The sequence below is a fragment of the Lissotriton vulgaris genome, chromosome 10, assembly GCF_964263255.1.
Source record: "Lissotriton vulgaris chromosome 10, aLisVul1.2, whole genome shotgun sequence".
NCBI lineage: Eukaryota > Metazoa > Chordata > Amphibia > Caudata > Salamandridae > Lissotriton > Lissotriton vulgaris.
Genome location: NC_141698.1, coordinates 559,375,904 through 559,392,553, shown reverse-complemented (window position 1 = coordinate 559,392,553; position 16,650 = coordinate 559,375,904). Strand labels below are relative to the sequence as shown.

At 44.3% G+C, this 16,650-nt stretch overlaps 1 protein-coding gene across 1 annotated transcript in view; it reads right to left on the bottom strand.

The window, feature by feature from the left end:
- The window catches only part of APOLTP (apolipoprotein lipid transfer particle homolog), a 1,141,779-nt gene that overhangs the window by 180,451 nt on the left and 944,678 nt on the right, over nucleotides 1-16,650 (bottom strand). The window contains exon 62 of the mRNA XM_086941409.1: nucleotides 16,132-16,336. Within this exon, the coding sequence (XP_086797535.1) occupies nucleotides 16,132-16,336 (205 nt within the window). The remainder of the gene's footprint in view (nucleotides 1-16,131; nucleotides 16,337-16,650) is intronic.

The following is a 16,650-nucleotide window of genomic DNA, read 5'->3' as shown; positions in this document are numbered from 1 at the left end:
GCTAGACAACCCCCTTGTATTGGAAGAATCTTGTAGAGAGATAGAGGTGGTTGTGACCGCATGCCCCCCCCTATGTTACTGAACCTAGTCCTAGAGTGTGTTTTAATTAAGGATTTTGTTGAGAAGAAGTTGTCTAAGGTAGCTTGTTCGAAACTGTCAAGACGGTCCGCTAACCTTTTGACTCGTTCAACAATGGGGGTCAGTAGGGCTTTCATCAGTTTCTCTATCTGTACGAGTAGAGGTAAGTCTGGGGGAGTAATATCGGCAGGCGCCATCGCCAGAGTGTCATTTGGGTTACATGGTGGATCACCGGTGGATGTCCCAACCTTAACAGCTTGAGCCCCACCTAGACCAGCCCCTTTAGGTTTATATGAAGTTCCCGTCACTAAACCAAGTTTCCTAACTTTCCTGGGGTGTTTGGGATGATAGCCTTTTCGGGGGCTGGTATTCCTTTTTCTTTTAGTTTGGTGATTTTTAGATACTGCATGGGTTGATACACCTTGTGGGGCAGGAAGTTCCTCGTCAGTAGATGGGATAATTGAAGCTGTAGGCAAGGGGGGAGGTAGGTTGGATGAGACTGCAGACAATGGCTCGGTCCCGGTCTGGGAGTCAAGACCCAACGTACCTTCCACCATTGCCAAACTGGGCGCCAATTATGAGTCCTGGGGCTTTTCCCCTGGGTCTGGCATGGTTATCGCTGGAGATGGAGGGACCAATGCCAGAGAACCAAGGGGTGCCCGTTTCTCTAAGCGTGTCCGGCGAGCAGTCAACGCGCCCAAGGAAGGTAACGGCAATAAGGGGTTCCAAAGGCCAGCTCCTCCTCCACAAACGGTGCAAGGCGTCAAAGTGTCCCACAAGTGCTGGAAACGCCGCTCCTCTTCAGGGCTCGTGGGCGGGGGGCGTGGCAGCAGGGAGAGCGGACCAGGTGTGCTAATGGTCAATGCAGGGACTCCTGGGATACGGAGTCCCTGCTACGCTGCTCGCAGCCCTGCTGTAGTTCTTTCCCCTAGCGCTCCACACCGGGATCAGGCAACACCCTCCTCAGGCTGCGATGCGGGACCCGCGAAGCGGGTCCAGCAAGCAGTCAACAAAGGTAACGGCAATAAGGGGTTCCAAAGGCCAGCTCCTCCTCCACAAACGATGCAAGGCTCCAAAGTGTTATTTTAAAATGTCTACATGCCCTATTTAAATACCATGCACCCTGCCATTTGATCTAAAGTCTTACATAGGTGTGACTTGTTAGTTTTAAAATGTAGGTTTTCTCAGGTCAAAAAGCATCATTTTGACAGGTCAGGCTGAAGATTTTCCTCTGCAGCTGCCAAATTACAAAATTAGGCCTGGGGCCATGTTTGCCTAGTCATACTGGTGGGTAGCACAGCAGTGCTTTATGGCCAGACACTGATTGCGATTCCCAATGGGGTCGCTAATTGCATACCTCATAAATATTGAGGCAAGCACAATTTGCGGCCCCATTGGGAATGGCTAGCACTCCCAGAGATGGTGGCCTGCTGGGGTCAGCAGCCCACCATGTCTGTGACTGCTTTTTAAATAAAGCACTTTTTTTTAAAATGCAGCCCGTTTTCCTAAAAGGAACAGAGGATGCATTTTTTTTAAAAAATGAAACTTTTCAGTTTCAGTTTTAAGGGCAGGGAGTGCCTGCTCTTAAAAAATATTTTCTCACACACTCACAAAGGGAAGGGGTCCCCTGGGGACCCCTTCTCGTTTAAGAGTGGTTTACCACCTTCTTGAAGTAGGTGGTAAACAGCGAGTGTTTTGCAGCCACAAATGCGGTCGCAAAACAATCATAAATGGCATTGGAACTCGCTATTAGGAATGGACGCCCCATCCTAAGAGCGAGAGTCGCAAACGCTATTTTGCGAGTCAGTGACTCGCAAAATAGCGTTTATACATGCCAGGACCCTATTTTGCAGTTGCAAGCAGACCGAACACCCGTCGTACATCTGCCCCTAAGTCCATAGGTGGCATTTAACTTTCCCCAAGGCAAACAGTGCGTATATTGCATTCCAAACACATGTTGCACAGCGGTCACGTGGATGGTTTGAATCACTGCGGAAGGTTAAGTTAGGAGGGTTAACAGTGGAGGTTGGAACGGTTGAGTTATGAGCTAGTTAGGTTTCGCCTCGTCAGGAGCTGCGCACTGCGCAGCTTTTCGGCGCAGGCGAAATCTAATGTTAGAACAGTGTGGCTTGGGAATCCGCCCCTCTGTTCCATTGGCTAGCTCCATAAATGGAGGCTAGCCATTGGAACAGAGATCTGTCCATCATGGCCGGACCAGATTCGTGGGCGTTCCCGCGATTTCTTCCCTCTCCAACCCTTTCCGATCGTCATCGCGGCGGTGGGCAGAGTTTCGTTATTTTTTTTTTATGTGTTTGTTTTCGTCATTCCATTCCGACCACGGCCGCCGGAAGAAGTACAGGTGAGTGTTTTTCTTGCCTTCCCGCCCCCCCTCCCCCTGTCCTTGTGCCCATTCCCACCCCCCTCCCGCTGTCCGTGTCCCACTTGTAAATGCTTGTTGGGTATTGTTTTCCCTTCAGGTCCATCTCTCTTGCTTTTCTCTCTCGCTCTCTCTCGCTGCAGGTTTCGTGCAGTGTTTTCCCCTCCTCTTCTCTCCCCCATGCACTCGTTTCCTTCCCACTGTACTGCTGCACCCACCTGCCCTCGTGCTGGGTTCTTCAGGCCCGGCTCCCGGCCGAACTTATGCCGGAGGCAGAGCGTGTACTGAGGGCAGCTCTGGCCCGAGTGCGCATTGAAGACCAAAGCGTGCGCCAAGAGCTCATAGAGTGGAGGGTGGATATCTAGATGCCTCATTGCTTTGATGTCCTTCACCTGACGGGTGCATTGTGCACTCAGGGCGTGTACCGCGAAGACCATTTTCCTATTTACACAAAGGGGTTTACAGTAGGGGCCCAGGGCAGAAATGTGTTCTGAGGGAAGGTCGGCCGTGAGGACTCAGGAAGCACTGAGGGAAAGGGTGTGCACTGAGGTTCAATAACACACATTGTATTCAGGAATGGTGGGTGGGGGGGCATGGCCTGTGTGTTTTTTTTTGGGGGGGGGTCATAGTGCACCATGGGTTCCAGTCTTGATGATTCTGGCCTGGGGCTGTGTTTGGTCACTGTTTTCTGGACAGGGAATGTGTCCTCCGAGTGGGCCAGGTTGGGGGTCGGAGTATGCACGGAGGATAGTATTGTGCAGTCGCAGGCTGTGCTCCTAGTCTGCTGCTGCTTCTGGTCACAGTGGTGGGTAGTCTATCGAGTATTTTCTGCCTCGCACGACTAATCGAATTTGGTTGGGAGTCTTGCGCTTAGCCTGTGGTGTAAATGACGAACTGATGGGAAATCATTGTTAACTAAGTGGCCCGCCTTGTTTCCAGTGTGTGTGAGTGGTGGCTGAGATGTGTACATCGCAGGGTCCAAGTGCAGCTCTGGCCTGTCACAACGTCATCGCTCGGGCTTCAGTGTTTATAAGGCACTTACACGAGGAGCTGGGCGCAGGGTGCAATCTGTCGGTATTCTGTGTACCTGTCTGCCCATAGCTTACTCTGTAGCTTGAGTGTGTCTGTCCTTCTGTCTGTCTAACTCACTGCCTCGCTGACTAAGGGCTACGTGTCCTACCTGCCCGCTGCATTACCTACATATATGCCAATATGTTTTTTCTGTCTAGTTGCCTTTAAGTCTGCTTGTCTGTCTGCCTGTCTATCTAGATGCATCGTACTAGGCTGTCTGTCGGTATATTTAACTGAAGTGATAGCCTACATACCTGCTTGTCTCCTTACCTGTATATATAGTTGCATGTTTACCTGTCAGTCCCTCTCTCCTTGTGTCTGTCTTCGTTCCCGTCTCCATGTCCCTCTGTCTCCATCTGTCTGTCTGTCTGTCTGTCTTCCTAAGGCATACTTCTTTCCCTGTCTGACTATTTTCTGACTGCCTCTGTCCCTCCTTATTTCCCTACCTACCTATATGCCAGCATGTCAATTGTGTGCCTTTATATCTGCCTGTCTCTTTGTTTCTTATGTCCAAAAACCTGTTTACCCATCTGCCTGCTTGTCCAACCTTCTAGTCTATCTCTCAATCTGCCTTTACACTTTGTCTCTATCTATCTGGACTCTTTTTTTTTGTATGTGTTATGATGTGTGAGCAGTGAAGCACTCTCTCTTTGCTTTATAATCCTTGCTTTATAATGGTCGAAGTTTATTCGGATGCGTCGAAAGGGTGTTTGCATAAAATGATTGGTACCAGGTGGTGTCTTGATGCCAAACCACTGACTCCTGGAAGCAGGCACCGCTTTTGATGCAGTTGGGGTTCGTTTAGTATGTTTCACATGGTTTACAGGCTTATTTGCCAGTAATGTGAAATGCCACACCGTTATGTTGCCTCCCACTCCACAGTTGCTTCAAGTGACAAGTAATCTTTTTGAACAGTGAATGAGACAGGTTGTCGCGACTGTCATCTGAATGTACATTTCTGTGGATGTATACCACAGACTGGAGGAATGAACCCTGGCTTCAGGGAGCCTGTGTGTGCAGCATGCAAGGACGATTGCAGGTACAACGCAGGCTGCCAGTCTCACTAAATCTGCCATATCTTATTGCTTCCACATGTCAATCACAGCATCTGGCTACCCCAGGGGTCTGTTCAAGTTAGGATCCGTCTATAGCTGATTTACTCAAAGATTTGATATGACAGTGGATTCATGCATTCAGGGTTGTCTCACTCAAGTGTGTCAGTGGAGGCATGTATTAAGTATGGTCTCACTCAGGTGTACCAACAGATGCAGGCAGTGAGAATGGTGGCAGCCCAGGCAGAGTTGCAGCCCGTCCTGTGCTTGCTTCACTGCCTCCTAGCTGTGCTTGCTTCCCTGCCCCCTGGCTGTGCTTGCTTCCCTGCCCCCTGGCTGTGCTTGCTTCCCTGCCCCCTGGCTGTGCTTGCTCCCCTGCCCCCCGTTGCTCGTGCTTGCTGTCCCCCCCCTCCTCATTGCTTGTGCTTGCTGTCCTGCCCCCTCGTTGCTTGTTTTTTATTGGTTATTGCTCGGTGATTTGGGGACTTAAATGTGGTATAATATCTGCCCACGTTGGTTTGCCCATCATACATTTTTTCTTTTTCCGACCGTTTTTTGTATGGTAATGTTGTTTTGGTTGTAGTATTTTTTATTTTAATACAGGGTCTGTTTGTGCCTTGTGTTTTTTGATTTGCATGCACAATAAAGTTTTGTTTAGATATAGCGTAGTACTATATTTCTTTGGTGGCCATTTTGGAATGGTCGTGCTTCAATGATTACTCAGTCCTTCCTTTGTGTTACCCGTTCAATACTTATTGGGATTGAAAGATGGCCCGGGTGCCAGACGCCGAATTCTTGTGGTCACTCTCACTTGAACCTGCAATTTACTCGGTGAGTGGGGTTTTTTTCTGTAATTTTTCAATATCTTTAGTCACGGCCATCGGTCTACTTAAGGTCCGTTTTCAATATGCCTGGTTTTCTTATAATTCATTTCAGTGATTTGTGGAAAGTGATAGGGTGCTTTTTTACTCATGGCTCATACAGGTTGAGTCGTTTGCCATTAGTTAATGTTTCTAATACCTCAGGATTACCTTATTATATTATGCTTGATTGTTTGTTTTCAGTAAGAAATTTGATTATGTGACACTGAATTTTAACATGCTTCTAATTGATTTTTGGCCCGAACTGGGTTATTTAATTCTAATTAATACTTTTCTCTTATGAATATACTATGTACCCTTTTATAGTATTAGCTTTTTAGCAAAATCTTTCTGCTTAGATACACTTTTACGAGGGTTTATAATAAGGGTTCTAAATTTGACCCCTTTTTAGGTTTCGCCTCGTCGAAAGCTGCGAGAGCGCAGCTTTTCGGCGCAGGCAAAAACCTAATGAGAATAATATGTTGGTTGGGAATCCGCCCCTCTGTTTCATTGGCTAGCTCCATAAATGGAGGCTAGCCATTGGAACAGAGATCTGTCCGTCATGGCCGGACCAGATTTGTGGGCGTTCCTGCGATTTCTTCCCTCTCCACCCCTTTCCGATCGTCATTGCGGTGGTGGGCGTGTGCAATTTTTTTTTTTGGTCTCGCCATGTTTTCTTCATTTCCACTGTGTCTTTTGCAGGGGTGGGCTGTGCACTGAGGCCGCTGATCAGGTAAGCTTTTGTTATTATCCCGTTCCCGACCCCCCCTCCCGCTCTCCGTGTGCCGTTCCCGCCCCTGCCCCCCTCCCGGTGTGCCCGTTCCCGCACCACTTGTAAATGCTTGTTATGTTGCGTTAGTAATATTAGCGTTCCCTCTTGTTTGGACAGACGGCGTCTGCTTCTCTAGAAAGGCATTCCTTTTAATGCTCCAGTTTCTATGGCAGGCTCGCGCCATACCATCTGAAGGGTCGTAGTGTGAAGCCACAAAGGTGTGTACATGTTCCCGAGGGCGGGAGATCAGCAGGCTGAGCCTTTCTTTCATCACTCTGGTCCCGGCACCGGGAGGGCAGTGGCACACGCAGCTATGCAGGCATCACCAGAGTGACACTGAAAAGGATTGTGGCAGGAGGAAGCGGGCAGAGTGGCAGAACTCGGAAACAACCCCTCTGTGTTGCGCACAGCTTTACCCGGGGTTCGGTTCCTCAGCTATTTTTAGAGCAGCTGCCATGCTGAGCTACCATGCTGAGCTGCGTGGTAAACATTTGGCTGTTTTAGGCAACGTGTCTTTAAACAGTACGCAGAGCCAAGAGCTAAACAATGTATGTCACATCGGTGACGCAATCGCTTAGTTAATATTATTACACGTTTATACTTTGCACATACCTTTGCAGTACAAAGTTCCGCTTAAAACCTGCAGTGAAATTTGAGCCTTTTGTTCCCCGTGTTTTTCTTCCTCTCTGTGAATTGTTTGTGATGTTCACGTATTTAAAAAGTTGTTTTTTATGCTTAAGAAACGATTTGAAAACGTGTGTTTTGTTAGTGGTTAGTGAACCCTGCCATTTTACCTAAAGTTTTTTTTCACAATAGGGCAAAGGGGATGCTAGGGTACATGAGGCGCATGTTTTGAAACCTGAAGCCGTAACAATCAATATACCACTCTATCTGTTTACTTTAAGCTCCAGCAGAGCCGTCAGGTCTGTTTACGTTCCACCAACAAGAGCAGGGGTGACTCACGCAGAGTGTGTATATTAATGGTCGGTGACTTTAACTCTAAAATAAGTAATAGTTCTATTTTGGCGTTTTCTAATGAGGATTTGGAGGAGGTTTGGTGTATACCAGATTCTGTATTCCCGCCCAATTTAAAAGCCGATAAACGGGGCCTCTCACTTTTGCAAAATCTCAGGGAGCTTGACCTCGTTTTATTAAATGGTAGATTCGCAGAAGATCTACCAGCAGCACTTACTTTCCATGGGGCTTTTGGCCACTCCCTACTTGATTACATGGCTGTGTCTTTTCAATTGTTTGGGGCATGCTCACAATTTAAAGTGGTTCCAACGAAGTTGAGTGACCATGACATTTTGGCGGTAAATCTAGCTTTATGTATCGAGAAGCCTGAACTCTGGAATCAGAGGAATGATAATATATCCTATTCTCGAAATAATGGTCGCACTTTTTGGTCATACAAGAACCTTCCGAATTTTCAGTGGGTTTTTAAAAATATTGTACCTGGTCTTGCTAGGGAGAACTTGATTGTGGGATGTGAAAAAGCTATGATTGCAATAAAAGTGCTGGGTAAAAAGCAGCATAGCGGAAGAGGCACCCCCTTAGCAACTCTGCCGAGTGACATTAAAATATTAAATAGAAAGATAAATGAGCTGATTAGAGCCCAATTTAAAGACCCTATAGCACTAAGACAAAAAGAGATATATAGATTAAAACCGGTCCAGAAAAGGAAAGCAGCAGCAGATCGTAGGGCTGCTGAAGATGAAAAATGGGTTAAACTCCGGGAAGTGGCGCTGTCAGGGGACAGCAGGAAATATTGGGCGTTCATAGCCAAATATTGCGATAGTGTAGTAAAATCCCAACCCATGTTAATTCCAGAAGTAGAATGGTCTACTTATATATCTCTATTGTATGTCACAAATACAGGGGCTGAAGATGATGACGGGTTTAGTAAAATCTCTCAACTGGTAGGTGATGTCGAAGCCCCATCAACGAAGGAAATTGAAGGATATATTAAGGGGGCAAGATATTCTGGGGCAATGGGGCCAGATGATGTCCCCGTGGCCATCATAAAGAATGATTGTGGCGATTGGGCAAAATTATTACAACCACTGTTTGCCCATTGTTACAATCTCGGGGTCATCCCTTACTCTTGGAAGGGAAGCATTATAGTTCCGCTATATAAAAAGGGCCCAAAAAACTCTCCGGCAAGTTTCAGGCAAATTTCACTTCTAGATGCAACTGGAAAACTATTTGCAAAAAGCATCTTGGTACACCTACAAGAGTGGGTTTTTGGAAATAATTTAATTCCTCTTGAACAATCAGGGTTAGAGAAGAACAGTGGTACGTTAGACAATATATCTGTCCTGCAGACCCTGATCGATAAATATCCTGTGGGTGGGAGGTCCCCATTGTATACTGCATTTATTGATTTCTCCACAGCGTCCAATAGGGTGGACCGAGGGACGCTGTGGAGGAAATTGCTTGCTATGGGAATACCCGGGAACTTGTTAAGAGTAATAATAGCACTCCACTCATCAACATGGACTCAAGTCTTGTTAGGAGGGACTCAGGGCCTTTCAAAGAAAATTCCCACTAATAATGGCCTGAAGCAAGGGTACCTATTAGCCCCATTGCTTTTTTCAATTTATATAAATGATCTACCAAGCCGGTTAGGGGAATGTAAGGGGGATCCTCCACAAGTGGGTGATCTAAAAATAAGCTGTCTGCTATATGCGGACGATGCAATATTAATGGATCTAACCCCAATTGGACTCCAGAGGCGATTAACGGAATTGGTCAGGTATACTAAGGATTATTTTTTAAAGATAAACATTTCGAAGAGCAAAGTGATGATTTTTAGTCATAGTGGCTGTAAGGTTAGACCAAACTTGAAATGGTTTTTAGGAGATGAAAGAATGGAAATAGTAAAATTTTATCAGTACTTAGGATTTTTTTTTACAAATAGGTGCTCTGCTAAGAGACATTTGATCATTGCAAAAGTAAAGCCATCTCGCAAGCATCTGGTATTAATCGCCTTTACTTGCAATGTGGAAAAAGACATTTTTCTCACACTATTGCAGTATATAAAATAAAGATTCCTCCGACTCTAAACTATGCAATTGAAACAATAGATGAAGGTGAGTGGGCAATGTTTGAGTAGGTGGAAGGAAAAATCTTGCGCCAAATATGTAATCTAAATTATTCCGCGCCCATTGCAGCTCTTAGACTTGAATTTGGCCTTCTTTCTACATATGTGCTTTCGATGGCAGCGTGTTTGCAGTGGTGTAAGGCTCTGCTGAATGGGCAGGAGAATCTATTAAGGGCTGCATTGTATAAGGAAATTTTTGTTAATCTGCTAAAGAAAAGTGTAATTTTTAGAAATTATTTAAAATCTTTAAGTATTTTTTATCTTGATTTTGAAGAAGTACTCCGTTTAGATAAATCATCTCTAAAGCTTATTATTAAAAAATCTATATATATGATCTCAAGTAGAAGAGATCAGCAATCATGTAATGCGAAGGGAAGGCTAGATTGCATTATGGGGAGCTTTATTGTCAAAAAACCTCAGCCATATGTACTTTGGAACCTGTATCATGGAGCACGCCGAGTGCTCTTATTACTGAGATTGAACATGCTTCCTTTGAGGATTGTGACAGGTGCTTGGGAGGGTATCCCCAAAAATGAAAGACGCTGTAATCTATGCAATGGCGGTGTACAAGACCTTAATCATGTCCTGGTAGTGTGTCCAGCACTCCATCTAATTCGCCGTAAATATTTAAGGCATGGTTTCTTACAGCATAACATTGCAACGGCAGAACAGGCCCGCAATTTTCTTATGTTTCCCCCATCCGAACTGATGTGTTTTAAAATGTTCTGCTTTTTTAAATAATTTTTAAATGTTTATTAAAAGAAAAATGAATGGGTATGGGTGAATTGTAGATATTTTAAAAAAATATTGTGTGTAATCATTTTTTGTATCAGTATTTTATTGAAGCACTATTGGCACTTTGATAGACCGTTAAAAATAATAATACCATTCAACCCTTACTGCTTCAGATCATATTTGTAGGAATGTTAATTAACTATGTATGTTCCATTACAAAGTACTAGTAAAGCATTTGCACTTTAGTTAATGCATTAGCACTTTAGTTAGTACTGTTGAAAATAATTGCTGCTATTTTCGATTTTCTTCTTGACAAGATCATCTCCTAACAAAAAAAAAACTTTTTTAACACCCTTTGTCTTTCGAAATGTTTGTCTTTGCTGATAACCGATGATTTTTAGACTAAAAGCCGATTGATATGATACTTTTGCCCTGCAATGTGACGTATTAGATTACTTACCCTCGGAGTTGAAATTTAGTGAAAATGAGGTATTAATTTTTGTATTTTAACAACTGATGTTTTTAGTAAACCAGATTTACGAAGTTAACTATATTGTATCGATAGGTGTAATTGTGAAATTGTTTTTTATCTCTTTGATTTGTATGAAAAAGCTGTTTTTATTCTGTATTTTATGTGGAATTCCACGGAATTCCAAATCATAATAAAAAATAAATTGAAATTGACTCACGCATGGCATTAACAAGGGGCTCCGAGCGCTAGATATTCAGATTTTGCAGGCAAACTCTGCCACACTTTTTCCTGGATTTCATGTTACATGTTGCCCCCAGAGGGATTACAGACCTCTTTGCTGGTCATAGTAGATATTGCTCATAAAATGCAGGTTTTAATATATACTGCTGTGAGTTTTACAGCACTGAGGTTTTACAATGCTTTCCAAATATGAAGGTCCTCCCGCATGGCACGTGACCACCTTGACGTGGAGACTGATTTGGAGCGATGGTAGGGGGGGGCGTGTCATGCAGCTCAGAGATTTGGGTCTGGAAGGCCCAGAGACGGGTGATAATGTACATCCACAGATGAGCGGAGTTATGCAATCCTAGAGATAGACAGAACTGTCTCTGTACCCAGTGACGCTTGAGGTCCAGTTTGCGCATGATACAAAAATCGTCAGGTTGGGAGTGTCATTATTTGACTGATTGATTATTTGTTGAGCGCTCCTAGATTAAGGTACACGGTATCCTGTCTCAAAATACGGTAACGCAGACTGTCAGAGTGCTGGGGAATATTTTAAGGCCTGTGAACGTGGCAAGCCAAAATGATGGAAGGCTTTGCTTTGTACAAGGTTGCACAGGTGTCACCGGACACTGATGCTTGCAAATGTGCATTGCATTCTCTCTGTCATGCTACAGAGAATTACAGGGTTCTGTGTGTGGGGAATCAGATTCCTCTCTTTGCAGTTTGCCTTTAGAGCCTCTACCAATGTGCATCCACATCGCCTCTCACTTGCCTGATCTGCATTTACAAAGACTTTGGCCAACAGTCTGGTCCCAATAAACTCCTGTGCCTGAGCTGGTTGAAACATTATCAGGAGTGCTTCATCGTGCCGTAGCCCTGGCATGATCTGATCATGAGGTGCTTTGATTTGTGGCGCGTCCTAAAACAAATGCAGATGCCAGAGAGCTAAGGTTAGTTCTGGGTATCTCAGGGGGTATGTACTTGGCAGCGTAGCCAGTACTTTGATTCAGGTTCCCTCAGGTCCACAGACCTAGCTGTATTTTACAGTTGAGGCAATACGGAGTTCCAGGGAAAGAGTAAGCCTGACTGATCCTACCACACTAGAAACCAAATCTGGGTAGCGACTCTTGCTGAAAGCACTGCTGAACCTAGACCCTCTCAGTACCGCAATCCTGTCCTAAGTGACTTTTTTCTATGATCTGCTTTGTTTTTGCATTCATCCGCTTAACAGTACTCAAGTTCGTTTAAGGTGTGACTCCTGTCTTAGATCTAAATCAGGGTGTGTGAAGAGCTCCTCCTTTTCACTGCTGTAAAAGTTTACTGGAGAGTGTGGTAAAATCACTTCATTTTCTTATACCACTGGCTGTTGCCTGGCGATGAGGGCTCTGTGTCTCAGAATTGGTAGTTGATTTTTTAACTTTTGCACACCCAAAGTAGGATAGTTATCAGTGTCTTTGCACCAGCAACTGGTGCTTCACCTGGACTTTGAGAAGTCCTCGCTTCTCAACTGGAAGAGATTATTGTCAGCGGCTGGTCCTTCTTTGCCGGTAGCTTTCCACGTTTGGCACTGGAGAATATGTGCTGCTGTGACCAACCAGGAGAAGGTCAGTGGGGACGAAAGACCAGCAGGGAAAGGAGGTGATAACCAGGAAGAGCTGCACCGGGCCCTGCTGACTGCCTCTGTGTGTGTGTGTGTGTGTGACTGGCTCTGGGTGGGTGTGTGTGGTAGTAATTTCTGTCTGCTGAGCTCGTCCGTAGGGTACAATAGGTCTCACATTTGCGAGAGATCAAGCTAATGGCAATGTAAATGACAATGCCATTTATTTATCTGTTTTCAAAACCAACACATAAATACAAATTTTGTCATTTTCAATGCCAATAGCTCAAACTTTTCCAAAGGCGAAACCATTGCATTGTAAATGCTTGTTTTTAAAATCATGATGGTGCATGGGAGCCCAAGCCACGCGGTTATAAATTTGAGTACGAATGTGAAAATTGCAGGTACAACTTTATTCATTAGGCATTGAGCATTGAGCATTCAAATAGAGGGGGTGAATGGTCTGTTGTTGCTTCACAATTATAGTTGATTGTATTTTTGAAAGTTTTGTTGCTTCCCGAAGATGAGTTTTTTAGTTTGGGAGAGTTGGGAAGCACTTTATTGATGATGCAGTTAGGACAATGTATGTTTTCACACGGAGAGAATAATCGTAGCGGTATGATGAAACATGCTTGACAGTGAAATATAGATTGCATTTTTGGCATAGGAGTTACAAATATGTTGGGCAGACGATTATTTTGAAATACACGTCATATTGATGTTTCCTTTTAACTTTACAGCTATTCCTGAAGAGGGGCTGTTCTTTAGCCTGAAAAGCATTGGGTAATTTTAAATGAGGCTGCCTGGGGCTATGCAATCACACGTGCTTCGAAAAAGGCCTGGATAGGCATTTCCCTAGCATTTGAAAAATATGGGGTTTATGAAGAAGAAAGATGTGATGAACTGTATGAATACATTATGTTTGAAAAAAGCATGAAATTAATGAAATATTGAAGATTATGGGATTCTTCTACATTTTCTTTGCTGTGCGACATGTGTTTGGAACATAATAATGCTCCATTTGTTTTGGAATCACTTAAACGTGCAGTTGGGGCTTGGCACACGCAAGTCTGCACGTAACAATTCTGCCCAAAGATCATACTTCAAAGTAATTGATTAAAGTTGAAAAGGAGTGCATTCTCTCATTTCCTTGAAAATTAATTTAACTTTCCCTGCCACAAGTGTATTTTGGGCATCATATACTATGGCCTTATAGGAAAGTTAAATATACTATTTAAGAGTTAGGCATTTGTAAGAAGTAAGACCACCTACACTGGATGCTTGGCTAGAATTGTCCTAATTCACATAGCAACAAAAAAACAGCAGTGTCCGTCCAGCAAACGTTCTCACACTAGTGAAATAGAATGTGTTCAAAAGAGGGAAAGTCAATCCCAATTGTACCCATTGTCTGTCAACATATTGCAGACAAACACACTAACGTCACCCTAATCCCTCCATGTCTTAAATCATGTAGGGGGCTCAAATCACTATTCCCAGTTTGAAAGAAAAATAAGAAATGTAGTCCTGTAGGTTTCCTCCTATGTTTAGAGCAGGTGGATTCTTTGGGGGTTGACCGGTGGCAGCTCCACCGCTAAGGCGGAGAAGGGCCGCCCCACTCCTATTAAAGCAGTATAGCTAAAGGTAGTACAAGATAAAGAAAAAATAAAATGATTATATCTCTAAGTTATTATCATATTATTTTTTCTTTGTGTGGCAGGTTTTCAGGCTGGGCAAGGCTGATCTGCTGGCTGGCTGTCTAGGGCTGGCCAAACAGCCATCCGCACTTTAGATGTTCTCCACGCAGGCTGCATTATAGCCTGCGTGGAGAACATGCCCAGGCCACCATTTCCTGCCTGTGCGCCGAACCGTGGCGCTCAGACCAACGCAGCATGGTAGTGTTGTGATTGGCTCAGGGGAGCGTGGGGGTGCTGCTCATGGACACGGTAGAAGTAAAGTCTGAGACCCACTATTACGCTGCAAACTATGGTCTGGTATATTGATTAATACCACTAGTTTTGACCTTGATCACGTTGCACCCTGCCCTAAAGAAGTCCATTGTGTTGGATAAAACGTGTTAGAGTGTCACATAATTCTGAGCTTTTGAACGACGTACAAACTAAAAAAAAGATTGGTACACAAAATGAAAATCCGCTTCCTCTGGACTTTGGAATCTGTATAGAGCTGCTATATGGTGCACTTTTTATGTATTTATGTTTTTTTGCTTCTTTAATGCCCCCACCCTCTGCCTACTCACCCTGATGATCTGTGCCAGCCGCCACTGGAGTTGACAAAGATCCCCAAAGGTTCTCCTCGAAAACCATGATACCTGTAGATTTTCAGGAGTGCCCTTCATTCTCAAAGTTTACTCAAGGAGAATTTCCACTGAGTCTGTGTAAGTAGGTCATGCATACATTTGGATTCACATTCCCAACTTTTATTTCACCACATGGGGAGAAGGGAATGACCAGGTCTGGATGGATAGAGGGAAGAGGGTCTTTGAAAAGAAAAAACAAACATCTGTAGATAAAATATAAATGTAGTCATTCGCATGAAATACATCTGTTTCATTTTCTACTTAATCACCACACACAAAGGGCCACGTGCCTGCTGACCAGATGAGCCAGGAGTGAAATGATTTGTCAGTTACTTATTGAAAGTCAGACAATGGAGGGGACAGGTCAGCCTCGCCTTCAACGAGTTAATGAAAGACGATGCTATAGAGAGGCCATGGGTAGGATGTGGGAGGAGAGAAGACAGAGCAGAGGTCATGATAGATGGGTGAACAAGGGCCTTCAGCAGGGCAACCCACAAGCACCTGCACGCATAAAATACAGGCAATACAATCATTTGAAACTACAATTTCTGCTGCATCTTCAAAGTAAGTCACTATACATAAATTGCGCTTGGCCTGCTGAACTGATGAATTTGCAATGGACCACTTTGCCAGATGCTTGGATGAAAGACAGGGAAACGAGGCAGGGCTGCATTGCTCCCCTTTGCTAAGTCGCTGGAAGATGGTACTCAGTCTATGGAAGAGAGGACAAGGGTAGGAATGTGGGAAGTGGGTAGAAAGGAAGATATGACATGTTGGTGGGCAATAGCCTTCAGCAGGGAAAGGAATCATCCGTGGATGCAAAATATGGGTAATGCTTTGCAGACAAACTACAATTTCTGCTGGGTTAGCCAAATAAGTCACCAAATGCCAAGTGCCTAGGGACCACTGACATAATGAATTGGGAGCAGACAGTTCAGACAGTGGCTCTAGTGAAATTTAGCGAATGTAAGCGACATGGAGCATCATTCTCACCTCACTGACATGCTGCTGTCACACTTGCGATGTGGCAGCAAGGAGTCTTTGGATTGGGGTTAGTAGGAGCAAGGGTAGCTCCTTCTCAGGTGGAGTGTGAGAAACATATATATAACAATAGGCCTCCATCACAGCTAATCACATTTCACCATCAAATGCACTGAAATGTATACGGTGGACTAACATGACTGTTAGCCAATCACATGCTAGCCTGTTGCAAAGCATTTCCCTGTATAAACAATTTCTTTCTTTATTAGTACATGAGGTTTAGCACACAGCTAAAACTAGTTATAGCCTGACCTAAGAAACAAATTACGTTTTTTTAAAGAAATATCTAACCGGAAGTAAATACCTCGTGTGCATGTCATGCACGTGTCTCCCTGAAATAGCACCTTTAAACTGTGTTTCTTTCTTTCATTGCTTCTCTAACCTTTTCTGTAGGTTGTAAGCCATTTCAGCTGACAGTGCGTTTAGGTACTTACTTTGTAGTTCGTTCTGCATTTGCTGAATGATGTCCTGAATTTTTTCCAAGTACAGCGGGAGGTCGTGGCGCAGCATCTGTCTGACGCCGCTCTGCTTCCACACTTGGCCGGCGGCCTTAGCTCCATGCTGAAGAACTCCCGCGACTTCCTGAGAAGCCTTTAAGGGCCAGCTTGCGAGTTCATGAAGAAAGTCAACTGGGCGAACCTTTGTTGGCAGGAAAGAACAAATCAAATATGTTTGAAAGTGATTTTTGCATTAAACTATTCCTGTGTAGCTCGCATTTCCTTTTAAATGCGCACTGCTGCCGCCAACTCCCTTCCAATGTAAAATGTTGTGACATTTGATCAGTGCTTTAAATAGAAAAAAATAAGTGCAGGTACTCATTAAATTGAGCTAGGGCGTGGCAGTGGGCGGTGTTAGAGGCGGGGTGAGACATGTTGATACATAAACACTTCTGTTGAGTATTCATTTCGCCCTTAATAGTTGCGTCAAACTTTTCATATGTTCATAGAAGGGCA